General features: G+C 31.5%; 1 protein-coding gene across 3 annotated transcripts in view; it reads right to left on the bottom strand.

Moving 5' to 3' along the window:
- Positions 1-17898, bottom strand: part of LOC145726605 (tachykinin-like peptides receptor 86C) — a 30595-nt gene that overhangs the window by 12531 nt on the left and 166 nt on the right. Inside the window, exons 2-7 of one of the 3 annotated variants that reach the window (XM_081975768.1) lie at positions 17569-17645; positions 8062-8265; positions 5343-5475; positions 5182-5293; positions 2274-2375; positions 1853-1987 (exon numbers count right to left, since the gene is read on the bottom strand). In XM_081975768.1, the coding sequence (XP_081831894.1) occupies positions 1853-1987; positions 2274-2375; positions 5182-5293; positions 5343-5475; positions 8062-8139 (560 nt within the window). In that variant the 5' untranslated portion in view covers positions 8140-8265; positions 17569-17645. Of the gene's footprint in view, positions 1-1852; positions 1988-2273; positions 2376-5181; positions 5294-5342; positions 5476-8061; positions 8266-8329; positions 8519-17568; positions 17646-17898 lie in introns of those variants that run through there. The other 2 variants (XM_081975769.1, XM_081975767.1) reach the window with 2 other exon arrangements.

Genomic DNA, 17898 nt, shown 5'->3' with positions numbered 1-17898 from the left:
AAATTTGAACTGCCAGAAACACAGTTTGAAAGGACAGTCAGGCACAAAATTGTCTGTAAACCCACTTGTAGTTAGAAAATGATTGTTTTAAGCACATTTTTGGAATCCTCATTAAATTTTCCATATAATAACCTGGAAAAACACTATAAACTTTGATACAGTCAGGGAGAAAAGCGGCGTCAAAGTTGAACTGCCAGAAACACAGTTTGAAAGGACAGTCAAGCACAAAATTGTCTGTAAACCCACTTGGGGGGAGAAAATGATTGTTTCAAGCACATTTTTCGAACCCTCATTAAATTTCCCATCCAATAACCTGGAAAAACACTATACTATTTAATACAGTCAGTGAGAAAAGCGGTGTCAAAGGTTGAACTGCCAGAAACACAGTTTGAAAGGACAGTCAGAGACAAAATCGTCTGTAATCCCACTTGGAGTTAGAAAATGATTGTTTTAAGCACATTTTTGAAATCGTCATTGAATTTCCCATCTAATAACGTGGAAAAACACTATAAAATTTGATACAGTCAGGGAGAAAAGCGGCGTCAAAGTTGAACTGCCAGAAACACAGTTTGAAAGGACAGTCAGGAACAAAATCGTCTGTAATCCCACTTGGAGTTAGAAAATGATTGTTTTAAGCACATTTTTGAAATCGTCATTGAATTTCATATCCAAAAACCTGACAAAACATTACAAAATTTGGTACAGTCAGGGAGAAAAGCGGTGTCAGAGTTTGAAAGGACAGTCAAGAAAAAAATCGCCTGTAAAACCCACTTGGGGGAGAAAATGATTGTTTCAAGCAAATTTTTGGAATCTTCATTAAATTTCCCATCTAGTAACCTGGAAAAACACTATACTATTTAATACAGTCAGTGAGAAAAGCGATGTCAAAGGTTGAACTGCTATAAACACAGTTTGAAAGGACAGTCAGAGACAAAATCACCTGTAAAACCCATTAGGAATAATGAAATCATCATCCGCCATTAGAAGGAGCTTGAAAAATACTACAAAATAAGCGAAAACTGGTAATTCTAGCTCTTCAAGTTTCAGAGATATTGAATTTCAGAAATTAAAAAAATTTAAAGTGTATTTTTTGTGGTTATTTTACCTAATTTACGTTTTTTTGACATAAATATGCCCTTTGCTGTGAATTGGAATCCTTCTGAAGCACAATAAAATATATTTGCACTTTTGTATACTACTTATTTTATAATACTTTACAGTGTTTCTGAGATATTGTACACAACGTGTGGATGCTAGAAATAATTGAACTGTAACTCGGCTCTTTAGGCAGTTACAGAGTGACTTAAAATAACAGTCGACAGCCCTTGAAATCCTCTACCAATTTGTTTTTTGAGGTTTTTTCGTAAAATGCACTGGAATGGAGTTATACGCCATTTTAGTGAAAAACGCCAAAATGCCAAAAATCTGATATTTCTAGGAAACTCTTCATGTTTCCGAGATATTTAATTTAAAAAAGTTGAAAACTGAAAAACTTTGAAGTGGTTTTTTGTGCTTATTTCATTTAATTTAAGGTCTTTTGGTATAAATTTGCCATTTGCTGTGCATTGGAAACCTTCTGGAGTAAAATAAAAAAATAGCCAAAATTGTCCGCCATTAGAAAGAGCTTGAAAAATACTACAAAATGAGCCAAAACTGGTATCTCTAGTTCCTCACGTTTCTGAGATATGAAAGAAAAATGATCAAAATTGCAGTTTTTACAAAAACTGATTTGTCACTGTAACAAACTAGAAGAAACTGCACTTTTTCAAAGAGATTTTTTACGGTTTTGACACATTTAGAATTTTTAACATTTTAATGACGTAACCGGTAATTACACTGGTTTCTTCTGTACCTGTATGTAATAGTTGTGGAGTATATTAGACAGGGAGAAGCAAAAATCATGCTTCCAGTCCAAATGAAAAAAATCGTCACCAAAGACGACGTTTTGGACATTCTAGGATGAAGCGGATGCACTATGGCCAAGTATCTGAAATTCCAATAATTTACTTATAAACTAGCCCAAGTTTGAATTACACATTTTAATTTAATCAGACTGGAACTGTTTTGAAGGATTATTCGCGAAAACTTTCTGGAAAAGTTCTGGGAACGTGTGCTGTCTTTGATTGTTAAACACACATGTTGTATCGGATGGTATTGTTAAAGTTTTCCGAATTCTTGAAATTCAATTTTCTTTTGCGTGTAATGCTACTTTGAACCGAATCAATAGTATATAAACTAGTTTTATTGGATTTTAGATGAAAGGAAGGACTTACCTATCACAGGAAATTCCGCTAAGTGTAAACACGCTTGCGGTCACTGTGGCATTAGCAATGAAATTGCTTGCGGTGCAGTAACGGCTACCAAAAATCCAATTTCTAGAAAAAGTTCATTTAATGCAAGATGAATTACATAAAACAGTGTTTTATGTATAATTTTATTTAATAGCACTGTATTTTTTGTATTAATTAACCCCTTCATCAACATTAATTTGTACCAGATTTTAGATAAAAATAAATCAGCATTAAATAATGTGATTTTTGATATGTTTGGATTTTTTCAAAACAAGTTCCAACAAACTTGCAAATGCTTGTAAAACACAACTTTTTGTATAACATAACCTGCGCTAATATCACTTTATTAAAAAATAGCTAAATCCAATTTTTGACAAAAAAAAATCAATATTTTACTTTTTTAAAATAGGATAAAAATTAAAACTGTGAATAATTCAATTACAAGCATTCTATACAACCCATAGAAACCTCCTTTCTATGCTATTTTCTGTTTTAAAAAATTTGTAAATGCTCGATTAATACAACCTGCGCTCATACTACTTTCAATAATTGCTAAATCTGATTTCTGACCTAAATAAACCTAAATTTTCAGCTTTTTTTTCGTTTTTCAAAAATTTTTAAGAACTAAAAACAGGGTGAAAATGAAAACTCTGGATAACATGTTTCTATGCCATTGACAGCTTTTGTGAGTCTTCGATGCCATAGAAACAAGACATATTTCTTGAAAAAATTTGACAAAAATGCAACATTTTTAAATTTCCAAATAAGTTGCAAATGCCTTAAAATGGTCAAACACGACAACTTTGTATAACAGAAACTGCGTTTATACCACTTTAGAAAAATTTTTAAAACCAATTTTCGAAAAAAAATTGTCACGTGACCATCAAGATTCTATTCGGTGCCTGAAAATTGTCACGTGACCATTAAGATTCTATCCGGTGTCTGAAAATTGTCACGTGACCATCAAGATTCTATCCGGTGTCTGAAATTTGTCACGTGACCATCAAGATTCTATCCGGTGCTTGAAAATTGTCACGTGACCATTAAGATTCTATCCGGTGCCTGAAAATAGTCACGTGACTTTTAAAATTCTATTCGACGCTCGAGAATAGTCACATAACATTTGTTCGATAAATTTGAGAGTTGTAAACAATCACATGACCTTCAGAAGGGTCTTTAACCCCCATTTGCACCATCGTACTCTAAGCCAAGCTTAAGTTAAGTGTGGTTCAGGCTGTGTAGAATACAGTTGAAAAAAGTCACAGTCTGGACCATGCTTAGCTTAAGCTGAGATGGAAGTTTGACGGTGCAAAAGTCGTAAAAATGGTCACGTGACTGCAAGGATGCTATTTTAATTGTAAGAAAAGTCACACGAACTTGAAAATCCTATTCGACGCTTCAGAATATTCACATAACCTTTGTTAAGTGAATTTGAGAGTTTAAACCAATCACGTGCCCGTTAGAAGTTTCTTTTAGTCGTAAAAATGGTCACGTGACTGCAAGATGCTATTTTAATTGTAAGAAAAGTCACATAAACTTGAAAATCCTATTCGACGCTTCAGAATATTCACATAACCTTTGTTAAGTGAATCTGAGAGTTTAAACCAATCACGTGTCCGTTAGAAGTTCCTTTCAGTCGTAAAAATGGTCACGTGACTGCAAGGATGCTATTTTAATTGTAAGAAAAGTCACACGAACTTGAAAATCCTATTCGACGGTTCAGAATATTCACATAACCTTTGTTAAGTGAATTTGAGAGTTTAAACCAATCACGTGCCCGTTAGAAGTTCTTTTCAGTCGTAAAAATGGTCACGTGACTGCAACGATGCTATTTTAAACGTAAAAAGTGTCACGTGAACTTGAAAATTCTATTTGACGCTTCAGAACAGTCACCTGACTTTCAAGATAACGTTTTATGCTTAAAAATTGTCAAGTGACTTTTGAAATGTCATTTTAGCATTGAAAAATGTCACGTGATATTTAAAAAATCATTTTAACCTCTCTGACATTTAAAACGCGTCTCATCACATTAGAAAATCCATTTTGACCTTAAAAAAAGATCACCTGACCTTTTCTGAATCTTTCAACAATTGAAAACAGTCACGTGATTTTTGCAACTGAATTTGACATCACGTGATCTCAAAAAATTGAGTTGCACCTAGTTTTAAAGGAAATTTCCGATAAATTTAAACAAGAATAATCAAAATGAATCGTAATTTTACCGTTACAGAAGTACAGTCACGTGATTTTTCAAATTGAATTTGATGGCTGTTACGTGACAGTTTAAATGTAATTTTGGCAAGACTTTGTCTTAGAAACCGATGGAGAAAAATTTTTAATTTCAAAAAATTGTTGGTTGGGAGCAAAATTTCAAAATTGCACAGCATTGTTAACTGGTGTTGAAGAGGTTATATTTATTTGATAGGTTTTTCAAATTTATCCTTTACTTTTTCCATTTTGCTTTTTACTGTTTAAATTATTAAGCATTAGAGTTAACTCACAAAAGTTATTAAGTTGTTTGTCAGTTAAAATGTTAATGTTAATTTCCAGCTTACATCACTTTGCAGTTTGCCCTTTCTTTCGTGCAAAACCAAAACCAAATTAACAACCTCCTCCGTAACTTAATAACAAACCAATTCAATGCGAAGTTTTTAGTTATTTTAAGTCACAGCAAGTCCTCATTACGATTATATCTAACCCCCCATTGAAATCGCCCACAAGCATTCATATTCCAGAGATATACGACGGTTTTGAAATTAAAACCACCGTTGAAATATTACACAATATTAAACGAATAATTCTTCTGTGGGCCATTAACATTAATTTATTGTCACACACACCAGTCTAGGCAGAATATGTAAATAAATGGTTTAATTATATCCAGACTTACCTTTGAATCATGTAGATTGAATTGAAAATACAGTTGAACAACGTTAGTAGTAAATCAGCTACACTTAGATTAACTAGAAAGTAGTTTGTCACTGTCCGCATTCTACGATGAGCTGGAACAATTATGTAAGAAAAAAATTTTAAAAAAACCAAGAAACTGACCTATAACAATCCAAATAACGATGCAATTACCAAAAGCAGCGACAAAAATCATGGAAGCAAACACCGCAATCCAAGCGGATTGAATCCAGTCTGGAATATCGGAATTTGGAGCCGATTTCACTGTAGTTGACGCCTGTAAGATTGAACTAAAATATTTCTACTACTAAATTAATTAGGCTGTTACACCCCCGTGCATTATGCAGAACATTAAATGGAAATTCAGGACCAATTTGAAAAATGCTTTGTCCGGACGTCAGTTGCAAAGCTTGGAATTGTTGGAAATTGTGAACCGCGGACTTTTTATGGTAATTTTCTCGTATAAAATATAGGAGACTGTCCTATTCTCTCCTTTTATATTACGTCGAATAAATTCAGTTCGATGTTTTCGGTTCAGTAAACGAGCTTATTACTTGCTACCGTAAAAATGTGTTTTTTTTGGAAATAGTTGTCGCAAATTTCGGTGATAGAGAATATGATTAGTTAATATGGGTTTTTTCGATGTTAAAAGTGGGTTTTTTAAGTAAAAATTGATTTTGTGGAATCTTCACAGTCATTATGTTGAAAATTTTGCAAAAATTCATGTCATTAACAGACAACAATAGAGATTTCTTCATCTTCTACAAGATTGTATTAAGGTGCTTTTGCCCATAGAGGCCTCCTTAAGGATTTACAAGGCAAAACATGACAGGGTGCACCAAACTTGTTTTTTTTTTTAAACTCCAATTTGACTAAAAGTAGCTCCGTTATTTGAGGCGCTACAAGAAGTTGCAAATAAAGAAAATTGTAGGAAATTTCATCCTCTACAAGATTGTATTAAAGTATTTTTGTTATTTAGGAACTTCTTAAGGAGTTACAAGGCAAAAAGTGACTAAGTGCACCAAACTGCTTTTTTTAAACTTCACTTTGAGTTCCTTCAATTTTTATGAATTTTGAAATTTTTTTTGAAAACGAGTGTTTGTGAAAATTGATTCTGGATCAGTTTTAAAGTCATATAAAATCCAAACTGACTTGTTTTCTCGTTTTCATTGATTTTGATTTGATTTTTTTTTAAAAGTATATAAAGCTGATTTGCAACATGAAAACTGTCATTTTCACTCGGTTTTTCCTTTTTAACACACAAAAATTCAAACATTTTAAGAAAACTTAAAAATCACTACTTCAAATGATCAAAAAGTACAATTTGGTATAACACAAGCTCGTATCATTTTCAAAAATTACTAAATCCGATTTTTGACGAGAAAAACAGTATTTTTGCTTTATTTTAGTTTTTCAAACATTACGAAAATCCAAAATCAAGCTGGACAGGGTTTACATAATTAAAATTTTGTACAAATCACCTTCAAAACTGGCATTTGGACTCTTGGTTTTCCTCGAAGTTATCAAAAAATTATTTTCATCATTAAAATTGTCATTTTTACAACTTTTTTTTAATATTCATTTGTCTAAATTTTTCAAGTCAACTGAAAACAATTTTGATCATCAGAACAGTGATTTTAACCGATATTAGCAATTTTTAAAATTTTGCAAAAACTCCAAAATCGTTTTTCAATGGAAATCCACCTTTTTTAATTTTTAAAGTAATTTAAAAACAATACTGTCATTTTTAACACTATTTTTGTGTTGATTTTAAAAAAGTCACAAAAATTGCAAAAAATTGTTATATCAACAAAATTTTCATCATTAAAACTGTTATTTTGACTGTTTTTATTAGTTTTTTACTTTACAAAAAATTTTTAAAATGCAAAAACAAGGTGGACAGGATTTGCATCAATATAGTTATTCTTTTCTCTGCTTTTTCAGTTTTAAATTATTTGAAAAAATTCCAAAACTGTGTTTTCTTTTTTGAATTTTTGTAAATCAATAAAAACTGTCATTTTCTCTCTTTTTATTGATTTACAAAAATAACTAAACCTAAAATTGATTCACATCATCAGAACTGTCATTTTGTTAGTTTTTTGGATTTTAAAACTTTTCTAAAAGTACGTTTTTTATGGAAATCAATTTTCAAAACATTCAAAAAGTGTGTATTTTATACGATACTTTTGAATGTTAAGTCGTCAATTTGCATCATTAAAACTGTGATTTTAACTGTATTTTTTTAAAAACTTTTATTATTTTGTTGAAATCTATTCTTGGTACCATTTAAAGTAATCTAAAAACGATTTGCATTCTCAAAGCTGTCATTCTAACCGTTTATTTTTTATTTAAACATTTTTGCTGGAAATGGTTTTCTTTGAATTTTTTCAAGTTATCTAAGAGCAATTTTGATGCTCAAAGCTGTTATTTTCATTACGTCCAATGCAAATCGTCTTAAGAACATGTACATTATTTTAAACAAAAAAAACCCTTTATAAGAACGTAAATATTCGAAAAAATTACCTAATTTTAAGGCCTGAACCTAGTTTTTGTCCCTTTTTTTGTAGTGTCTTTAAATACTAGTTTTCTGCCTATTTAATCCTTTTAAGCGGTGTTTTTTTTTTCTACAAATCTAGGAAACATATTAATGAAAAGCACTGTAAAAGAAATACACTTCCTCTTTTATTTTTGCAGTAAAAGGAAGTAATTTAGTTGATGACAGAGTGTTGCCTGAAGCTAAGCTGCCCTATGTGATTAATCTGGAACTTTTCCGCGAAAACATCCAGTCGTGTCCATTCATTTCTTTTATACAAAACTTTCAGTTATTTTGCGTCAAAACGGCTTTGAGCACCATTCAATTTACCTCAGATAGATTATAGCTTGTTCCTTCCAATAATAAATCAACCAGCATTAAATCGGGGGTGAGCTGCGTCTGGTTCATGTTGGCACATTCACATTATTCTCACTTTGGTCGCTCGGTTAAGTTGCATATTATTTATCGGCACGAAATCCCAAGAGTTTGGTGCTGCTCTATTTCACCTCGAACTGATCCATTTGCGCTTCCAGCCTGAAATTGGAATACAAAAGATGTAGGTGGTGTATATGAATGTGACCGTATTTATGATCATTACCAGGTCAGAGCGTGACTTGCACGCAAATAGTAAACGTGTTATTTTTGTATTTAAATTAGGCACAGGATGAGGTGGTTTTACCCTTGAACTCGTGATGAGGTCAAACCAGATGTCTCGTATAAATTATTTGTTTAGAAATTTGCATTTTTTTCACTTTTGTCTAAAAAAATATCATTAAACAGCACCAACCTAAAAAAATCAGTTAAATTGGGACAAAAATAATAAAATAAAACAATAAAAACAAAAAACTGAAGAAAAAGCAGAAAGCTGAAAAAATAATTATTTTATTTAGTTTTCATTTTAACGTCAAATACCTGGGTTGTTTTTTTTCTTACAGGATGGTCAAATTACCATTTTGTAGACCTTAAAATCCTCTTTTAACCACTTTTTATAGTGTCTATAGTAAAAATGTCAAATAACCGAGTTAATTAATGTTTAACCCGACTATACTAACTTTGACAGGTTTCACTTTAACATCCAATAACTCGGTTATTTAGACAGTAACGGGGTAATTCAAAATGGCAATTTGTAGTCTTTCAAACCCTCTTTTGACTACTTTCTATAGTGTCCAAAAAAAAATTGACAAATAACAGTTGAAATCGGTTATTTTTAGGTTCTCAGTTTAGTCATTTAGCAAAATGTGTGTGTGTCAATTTTGATGTACTCTAGCGGCCAAACGGGGCAACTTCACCGTACCTGCTTAACGTCACGTGATAGCCCTAATTACCGTTTTAAATAAACAAGTTATGAACGATTTTTGGGAAAAGTGCACGAAAATTTAGTTTAAATTAGGGATTTTTGGACCTACTACACTGACCGCCAAACTTGTGACGTTTTTGACAGTTTTTAGAGCGTGGCTCCCAAAAAATTGACATATTGACAGATGACACTTTACGGCTCATTTTTAACATTAACTGAAAACTATTGACAAAGTCAAAATTAATTTGAAAATAAAACAAATTTTTGGTACCACTAAACCCTTGAAATTCTGTCAAAATTTTAGTTTTTCATTGTTACACGGTGCATAGTACCAAAAAAGTGCATGAAAAATGTGAAAGGTGCGTCCTTGGTAAAAATTTTAGACCTCTAACCCAAAAAGTTCCTGAGATATTTAGTAAAAACTACTAAAATTTGACGCCCTCTAGCGGCCAAACGGCGAAACTTAGCGGTGCCTGCTTGACGTCACGTGTTAGCTCCATTTATTAGCTTTATTTTGTTATATATTGTGTATATACAGAATGTTTCAGACAAGTGAGTTATGGACGATTTTTGAAAAAGTGCACGAAAATTTAGTTTAAATTAGGTATTTTTGGGCCTACTATACTAACCGCGGCCATATTGGATTTTGCTTGATCAAAATGACTTTTTTAACTAATTTCGAAATGGGAAACACGAATCTGGCATCCATTTTGCTCTACCCGGCACACAGTTTTTACAGCACCCTTTAAAAATTACATTTTGACAAATGACACCTTACGTTATTTTTGTATCGTTAACCTGAATTAATTTAGGCAGTTAAATTTAAAAATTCAAAATTTTTCTCTAAAAAATTCAAAATCTACCAAATTTTTTTACAATTCTAGTATTTAATTTTTCAAAGTCAAACGGTGCATGGTACCGAAAAACTGCATAGAAGGTAAAAGGTGTTTCCCATTTTCGTAAAAAACAGATCTCTATCTTAAAGCGTTTCTGAGATATTCAAGAAAAACTAGAGCCAACTTTGACGCCCTCTAGCGGCCAAACGGGGTGTCTTAGCTGTGCTTGCTTAACGTCACGTGATAGTCCCATTCATTAGCTTTTTTTTGTTATATTAGTGTGTATATACAGAATGATTCAAATAAGCGAGTTATAGACGATTTTCTGAAAATTCGCTCCAATTAGGAATGTCTCCTCTATTTCTCTGCTAGAGGCAAAAACAGTTGAATATCGATACCGACATTTTACATCAAGTAGGCCTAGAATTTGACGTAAATTCCAAAAATCAAATAAAAAATTAATCCAACTTAAAAAACTATAAGTTTGGTTTGTAGCTCAAATTTGAGACACACTGTATACTGATGGATTATCTAGGAAAAATAAATTTTCATCACAAGTTTGGAATTTTTCTAAATTTTTTAATTTTCTGGATAGATTCATCACAATTAAAAAAAACAGTGATTTCTACATATAAAAACTTTTTAAAAAGTATCTTTGTTGTTTTCTTTAATTAAGATTTTCTATTTTTGCCTTTTGGGTTTCTCTAAGAAACCATTTTACTACCACAATTTTACTTCTATTGTTTCTCTTCATATTTGTAATATTTTAATTCTTAAAAACTTCAAAATGTTAATAAAACATTTTAAACGTCTGAAAAGTGAAAAATGAATTTTTAATGCAAAAAGGAAGTACTTTTTGATTATTTTTTTAGCTTGCATATATTTTACCTCTCTTTGGAAATAACTGGCTATTTCAACCAAATCATTTTGTGTGAAATACAACAAAACTGGGGCCTAAAGTTGTTAGGGTGTAAAGCTTGAGTGGTTTTTAAAACTTTTCAGAAAATATTTTTTTACAAAACAAGCTGAAATATTATGAAACGCTTTTAGGAGTCCCGGATACAGCAAAGTGGGGACATTTACCACGTTCCTGCTTAATATACAACTTTGTGTTTTAAATTGAAAATAATTGTTTTATACAACAATTATTTCTATGGTTTAAATACGACTGACAAACATGAACTTTGGAGTCTCTAGAGACTTGTTGACTCAACATTTCAACTTTCTCCCAGAGAATTAATAAATGTTTTATGAGCGAATTTTACTGCAGACTTTTGGTCGTTAACCTGGAAATAACTGGTTAGAGGAGAGCTAGAGCAAGCCAATATCACGTTTAATGTACAAAGTTAAAAGTTGAGTGTGAGTTATTGGACTCCTTTTTCCAACTAGCTTTTTCTCTATTGGTTGGAAATTTTCTCAAGTCGTAAATATTTAAAGTAATACATATTCCAGACGTCGACACTTGTGAATATATTGTAGTTTACGATGCAGGAATGTGTTACTCTCGCTGGCAATAAAAATATCTTCAGATCAGTATAAAATTTGCAGGTTGGCAAAATTCACGTCATGTAGAAGACTTTCGATAGAAAAATTGCAGCCTTAGTTTAACAGTTTAGTGGTCTTACTACTTTTCTCAAATAACTGAACGGAGGAACTTTTAAAGCGTCGAGTTGGGAGTTTCAAACATTTGGAAGCGAGAGAAAATATCCGGAAGCCGATTCGGCTGGAATTAAATTAAATTAATTAAGGAAAAACAGGCAAACTTTCCATCTCTTGTCTCAGTTTTAACGTTAATGTAATAAGGTGATCAAGAGCAACTTTGTGCTGATATTTGAAATATACAGAGTGTCCCAAGTGAATTAATTAAATTGATAGAAAAAAATCATTTAGTCGATTCACATGATATTCAAGTCATATATCATTGGTTCTCAGTGTACCCCTTACACTAATCCATCTAACCTAACCTAAAAATTATATGGTTGGTTCATTTCATTAATGTACTGCCAGTACATGACATCAACGCTTTTACTTTTTAACCTCAAAAATTAATTTTTTGGCCTCAAACTAGAAGAAAAAGATAAAATGATGAAGTTGCCTCTCTGGCTGAGGTGTAAAGCCGAAAAGTCAAAAATGACTAATTTGGCGAGTTTTTCTTTAAAAATTAGTTTCCGATGGTTTGTAGAGTACCACGTGACAATTTTCAGTTTTAACAGTTTTGGAACCATCTTAAAAAGTCAAAAAGTGAACGTTTTAGCAGCAGAAGTGGATTACTTGACTCCAAATTAATCGAAAAGGAAATACAAAATCAAAAATGCTTAACTTAGCGAGTTTTTGATAATTCAACCTTAGAAACTAATTCCTTGACCTCAAATTAGTCGAAAAACAGTCGAAACTCAGCTATTCTACTAAAAAAATTTTTGAAGTACCACTTTACTTCAGTAGGTACCTCTAAAGCAAAAAACGACAATAAAGTAAGTTTGGTTTTGAAAATCTGTTTTTGCTTATTTGGAACCACAATTAACTACTTTTTTAGTTAAAAATTTTGACGTTTTAACTTTATAAATGAATTCCTTAAACTAAATTTATTCAAAAAAAAATACAAACTCTGCTATTTTATGACAAAGCTACCACCATAAATGAAAATGCTAAATTTGGCAATTTTTACATTGGTTATCAATTTCTTGTCGATCAAAGGGTACTACGTGATTCTCAGTATGAACTGTTTTGAAACCACTGGTGATACTCTCCGTTAAAAGGCTTGTGAGAGCCGTTTTAAAAATCGTTTTTTACGATTTGAAATCACTGTTTTCTAGCTAAAACTTCAGTGCAAATTAGTCAAAGACATTGTAGGAAACGCTGTAGAAAAGCATTGAAAATAATTCTTGACTAAATAAAGCTTAAAAGGCAAAAAAGCTTCACTTTTCAAACGGCTTTGGAAAATTTAAATTTGAAACTTATTTGAGTGCATTTACATCGACAGCAGCTCAGTACACATTTTAAAATGTCGAATAGAAGGAAAATGAACGGAAAGTTTGCAAGTTTTCTCGAGTTTCACGCGTCGATGGATCGGAAACTTTTTACAATGCGCCCGTCACTATATCGTGTCACGTCACATTATGAAAATTACCTCGTATCCAGAGAATAAATCAACTTTTTGATGTGATTTTATTAAAAATTTCTAAGGAAAAACAACGCTGATAACGAGGAAGTTATTTAGGAAAAATGTTAGAAACTCTGTTAAACTGTAATTCCTTCAAATTGTATGCAAATTTTGGCAGTTTTAACATTAGTGGCAGATATCACGTGGTTTTTGGAGATTAATTAGCTAGCCAGTCACGTGACCACTGTCAAAATAACTGTCATAAATCTCAGAACCTCGTTTTGTACCGAATACTGCAAGAACACTTTTCTAAACCCTGATTTTGGCACAGTTTAACAGTCAGAAACAAAATTGTTTGTCAAAGCCATTTGGAGTGATAAAATGACACATTTTTGGACTTCTGATTAATATTCCTATCCAATAGCATAAACAAATTTTGGTACAGTCAGAGAAAAAAGCAGTATCAAAGTTTGTACTGCCACAAACACAGTTTGAAAGGACAGTCAGGGACAAAATCATCTGTAAAAGCCACCTAAAGTAATAAAATGAAGGTTGTCAGCACATTTTTGGAATCCTCGTTAAATTTCCTATTCAATAACCTAAAAAACACTGTAAAATTTGTTGCAGTCAGGGAGAAAAACAGTGTCAAAACTTGAACTACCAAGAAGGCAGTTTGAAAGGACAGTCAGAGACAAAACCGCCTGTAAAACGACTGTTTTAAGCACATTTTTGAAATCCTCAGTAAATTTCCTATCCAACAACCTGAAAAACAGTACAAAATTTGGTACAGTCAGGAAGAAAAGCGATGTCAAAATTTGAACTACACAGAAGACAGTTTGAAAGAACAGTCAGAGACAAAATCGTCTTGTAAACCCACTTGGAGTGATAAAATTACTGTTTTAAGTACATTTTTGGAATTCTCATTAAATTTCCTATTCGCTAACCTAAAAAAACCCCTACGAAGTTTGGTACAGTTGGTGAGAAAAGTGGTGTCAAAGATTGAACTGTTAAAAACACAGTTGAAAAGGACAGTCTGGGACAAAATCGCCTATAAAACCCACTTGGAGTGATACAATGACTGTTTTAAGCACATTTTTGAAATCCCCATTAAATTGCCTATCCAATAACCTGAAAAACACTACAAAATTAGGTACAGTCAGGAAGAAAAACGGTGTAAAAATTTGAACTACACAGAAGACAGTTTGAAAGAACAGTCAGAGACAAAATCGTCTTGTAAACCCACTTGGAGTGATAAAATTACTGTTTTAAGTACATTTTTGGAATTCTCATTAAATTTCCTATTCGCTAACCTAATAAAACCCCTACAAAGTTTGGTACAGTTGGTGAGAAAAGTGGTGTCAAAGTTTGAACTGTTAAAAACACAGTTGAAAAGGACAGTCTGGGACAAAATCGCCTATAAAACCCACTTGGAGTGATATAATGACTGTTTTAAGCACATTTTTGAAATCCCCATTAAATTTCCTATCCAATAACCCGAAAAACACTACAAAATTTGGTACAGTCAGGTGTCAGAATTTGAACTACCAAGAAGACAGTTTGAAAGAACAGTCAGAGCCAAAATCATCTTGTAAACCCACTTGGAGTAATAAAATTACTGTTTTAAGTACATTTTTGGAATTCTCATTAAATTTCCTATTCACTAACATAAAAAAACATTACAAATTTTGGTACAGTCAGTCGGAAAAGTGGTGTCAAAGATTGAACTGATAAAAACACAGTTTAAAAGGACAGTCTGCGACAAAATCGCCTGTAAAACCCACTTGGAGTGATAAAGTGACTGTTTTAAACACATTTTTGAAATTCTCATTAAATTGCTTATCCAATAACCTGAAAAACACTACAAAATTTGGTACAGTCAGGTGTCAGAATTTGAACTACCAAGAAGACAGTTTGAACAGTCAGAGAGAAAATCGCTTTGTAAACTAACTTTGAGTGATAAATGGGCCAACATTTTAGGGAATCCACATTAAATATCCTATCCAAAAACCTGACACTAAAAAATTTGGTACAGTCAGTGAGAAAAGCGAAGTGAAAGAAATTGACAGAGACACAGTTTAAAAAGACAGAACAAAATCGTCTGATCTGAAAATACCAATCACTAGTAATTAATTAAAATTGTCCAAATACAGGACATTGCATAATTTTTGTATTAGAAATTATAAAGAAAATAACGGCAGTAACAAGAAAATATATTTAAAAAAGTGACCGTCATATGTTTTTAAATTATGACCAAGAAAGTTTTGTGTTAAGTGATTAGTTAAAATTGTCCATAAACAGGGACAAAGCAAACTGGTAACCGAATTAATGACCCACAAAGCAATTTCAACGGATTGTAAAAGCACAAATGGTGAGTAGAACAAATTGAATTTTGATTATTTTACACTCCATTTACTAATTTACACGATCAACTGTGAGTTCTAAACGGTTTGTAAAAAGAGAAAATCTTTTGTGAGTGAGTTTTTTTTTAACTTCCCCTTTGTCTGGAAATTAAAATAAACTCACCCTGTATGGACAAAAGTTCAAAGGTGAGGTAATCAAAAAATCTCGTCTAATTAGAACTAAAATTAAATACACGTCTAACTTTGAAAACTCCCTTAAATTACTCTGTGCCATTCAAAACGAAAAGGGCGGAAAATCTACCCTTACGTAGTCCGCTAATTGGCCCATTTTTTTTTCGTTTCCAGCAAAATGTTGTTAAAACTCGCATTTGGCCTTTTATCGTATTGATAACACCGTCGATATCGGATTTTAGGATTAAGCGTTTTTAATGTCTGCAGTTGAAATTGTTTGGATTTTGCGATACGAGGCATTAAAAGGTTTTGTCATGCTTTATTTTTTTTTGATCGAGCTATTGCAGATAAACGTCGTTAGCAGTAAAATGGTGTACGATGATTTTTCAACGTTGAAACGTTATTTTTCTGGCTCAAAGTCATGATTTTTTACGGTCAAAATTCAATGTTTTTGTTATTTCATTGTGACTGTCAAACTTTTGTACCGATGAAGCTCAAAATATCAAGGAACATCCGGATCGGATTAAACACACGCAAAACAGTTTAAAAACCCACTGAAAATTACAATATTTTGCAAGCAAAGCTAGCAGTGTTTTTTAAAAATATTCAAACATTGGAAATTCAGTTGAAAATGTTGATATTTCTATTCTATTCTGATAAAAAAATTGACAGAAAATGCTTTAAAAACTGTCAATATTTCTGTTACTTAACACCTTTTAGTAGTCCAAAATTACAACAAATTAGGTTTTCATAATATTTTAATTTTTTTTTATTTCAGTATTTCAGAGTGTGTACCTTAATGTCTCAACTGTCAAATTTGGCTCCATGGAGCTGTAAACACAATACTTAAACTGTAATTCCTCAAAGAAACACATCTATTTGGCATTTTCTACTTTCAGGTCAGTGGTGAGTGAGTTTTGACAGTTGTGACAGCTGTCACGTGACGTGAGCAAAGGATTATAGTCTACCTTAACGTCTCAATAAATTTGGCTCCATGGAGCTTTAAACACAAGTTTCAGTGTAATTTCTGAACTTAGCAACTATTTTTAATTTGCTAGTTTTAAGTCATTTTTGAAAATTAAAAAACAACGCAAAAATGACAAGTTAAAAATTGCAAATTGATCTCAGATGACTCTAAAAATTGTGGAGAATCAATTTCCATAAAAAGAACATTTTTTTTAATTTTTAAAATTTGTGAAAATTAAAAGACATCAGAAAAATGTTACGGTAAAAATTGCAAATTAATTTCAAGTATGTAAAAATTGAGAAAAATCAATTTCCATAAAAAAACAGTTTTTACTTAATTTTCCTGTCAAACTGTTGCTTTAATTTCAAAGTATAAATTTTAACGTCACTTTTAGTTAAATTTAATTTTTTACATACTAATGCTGCGAAAGTGTTACTTTTACACCATTTCCCTGTCATGTAAGTAAGGTCTATAATCGCGTAGAATTAATTTTAATTGTAATGTAAAAATGCTGCTTTTTGCATAAAAAATCTGCGTAAGTAATGAAATTTAATTACTGTTTTATGATTATTAAAGAATGAAGTCAATACTAAAACATGGAAGGTAAACGAATTATGTATAGCAAAAATCAAAGTTAAGCGGTATGACGTCGTAACGTATACCATGGTACCATTAAACACTTTTTCTGTAACATTGTTACGTCATTTTATATTTCTTTGATTTTTGCTATGTCTATTAATTTTATCACACTTTCTGTGTTTTCCTCACTCCATCAATTTGTTAGAATTGTGCAAGTTAATCGTAAAAAAATCACATTTGAGTGAATTGCAATGAAACTCAAACACTTCGGTGACGTAGAATGTAAAACTATTTTTTTAATTTTTTTAGTTTCCTCATCAGTTATATCACACTGTAGTTATGTGAAAAACACACTGTAAATACACCTGATATGTTTAAAAACCTAAATAATTAAACACAAGTTGAAAAAAGTGTAAATTACGTTCGTACTTAACAACTAATAGAAAAAAATCAAATTTGACACCTTGTATCACAGAAATTTAAAGTTTTTATTCTAACATGTATATTAAAATGTATAGAATACTTACTAATATAGTAAAAGAAAAATAACCTTCATACTCATTGAAATTATGAAAAATCGTCCACTTTGTTATTAAGGCTCCACCTGTTGCTATCGCAACAATTACTAAGTCTGATGATGTTCGTCAAGGATGAAACATGCACCACTTAATAAAATGCTTATCACGTTTTTTATACTTCTTTTTTTAGCTTACATTACATAGGTCTCACTTTTGTAAAAAAAAATTATGTATTAAAGAAATACACTAAATACAAAATACAAATAATTTTTTGTTTCATAGTCGCTGCTACAATACAAAAAAAATTAAGTGAACACTAAAAAATTTATAAAAAAAAAG

The sequence above is a fragment of the Ips typographus genome, linkage group LG3, assembly GCF_016097725.1.
Source record: "Ips typographus isolate SLU linkage group LG3, UJ_Ityp_2.0, whole genome shotgun sequence".
NCBI lineage: Eukaryota > Metazoa > Arthropoda > Insecta > Coleoptera > Curculionidae > Ips > Ips typographus.
This window is presented reverse-complemented; position numbering and strand designations above follow the sequence as displayed.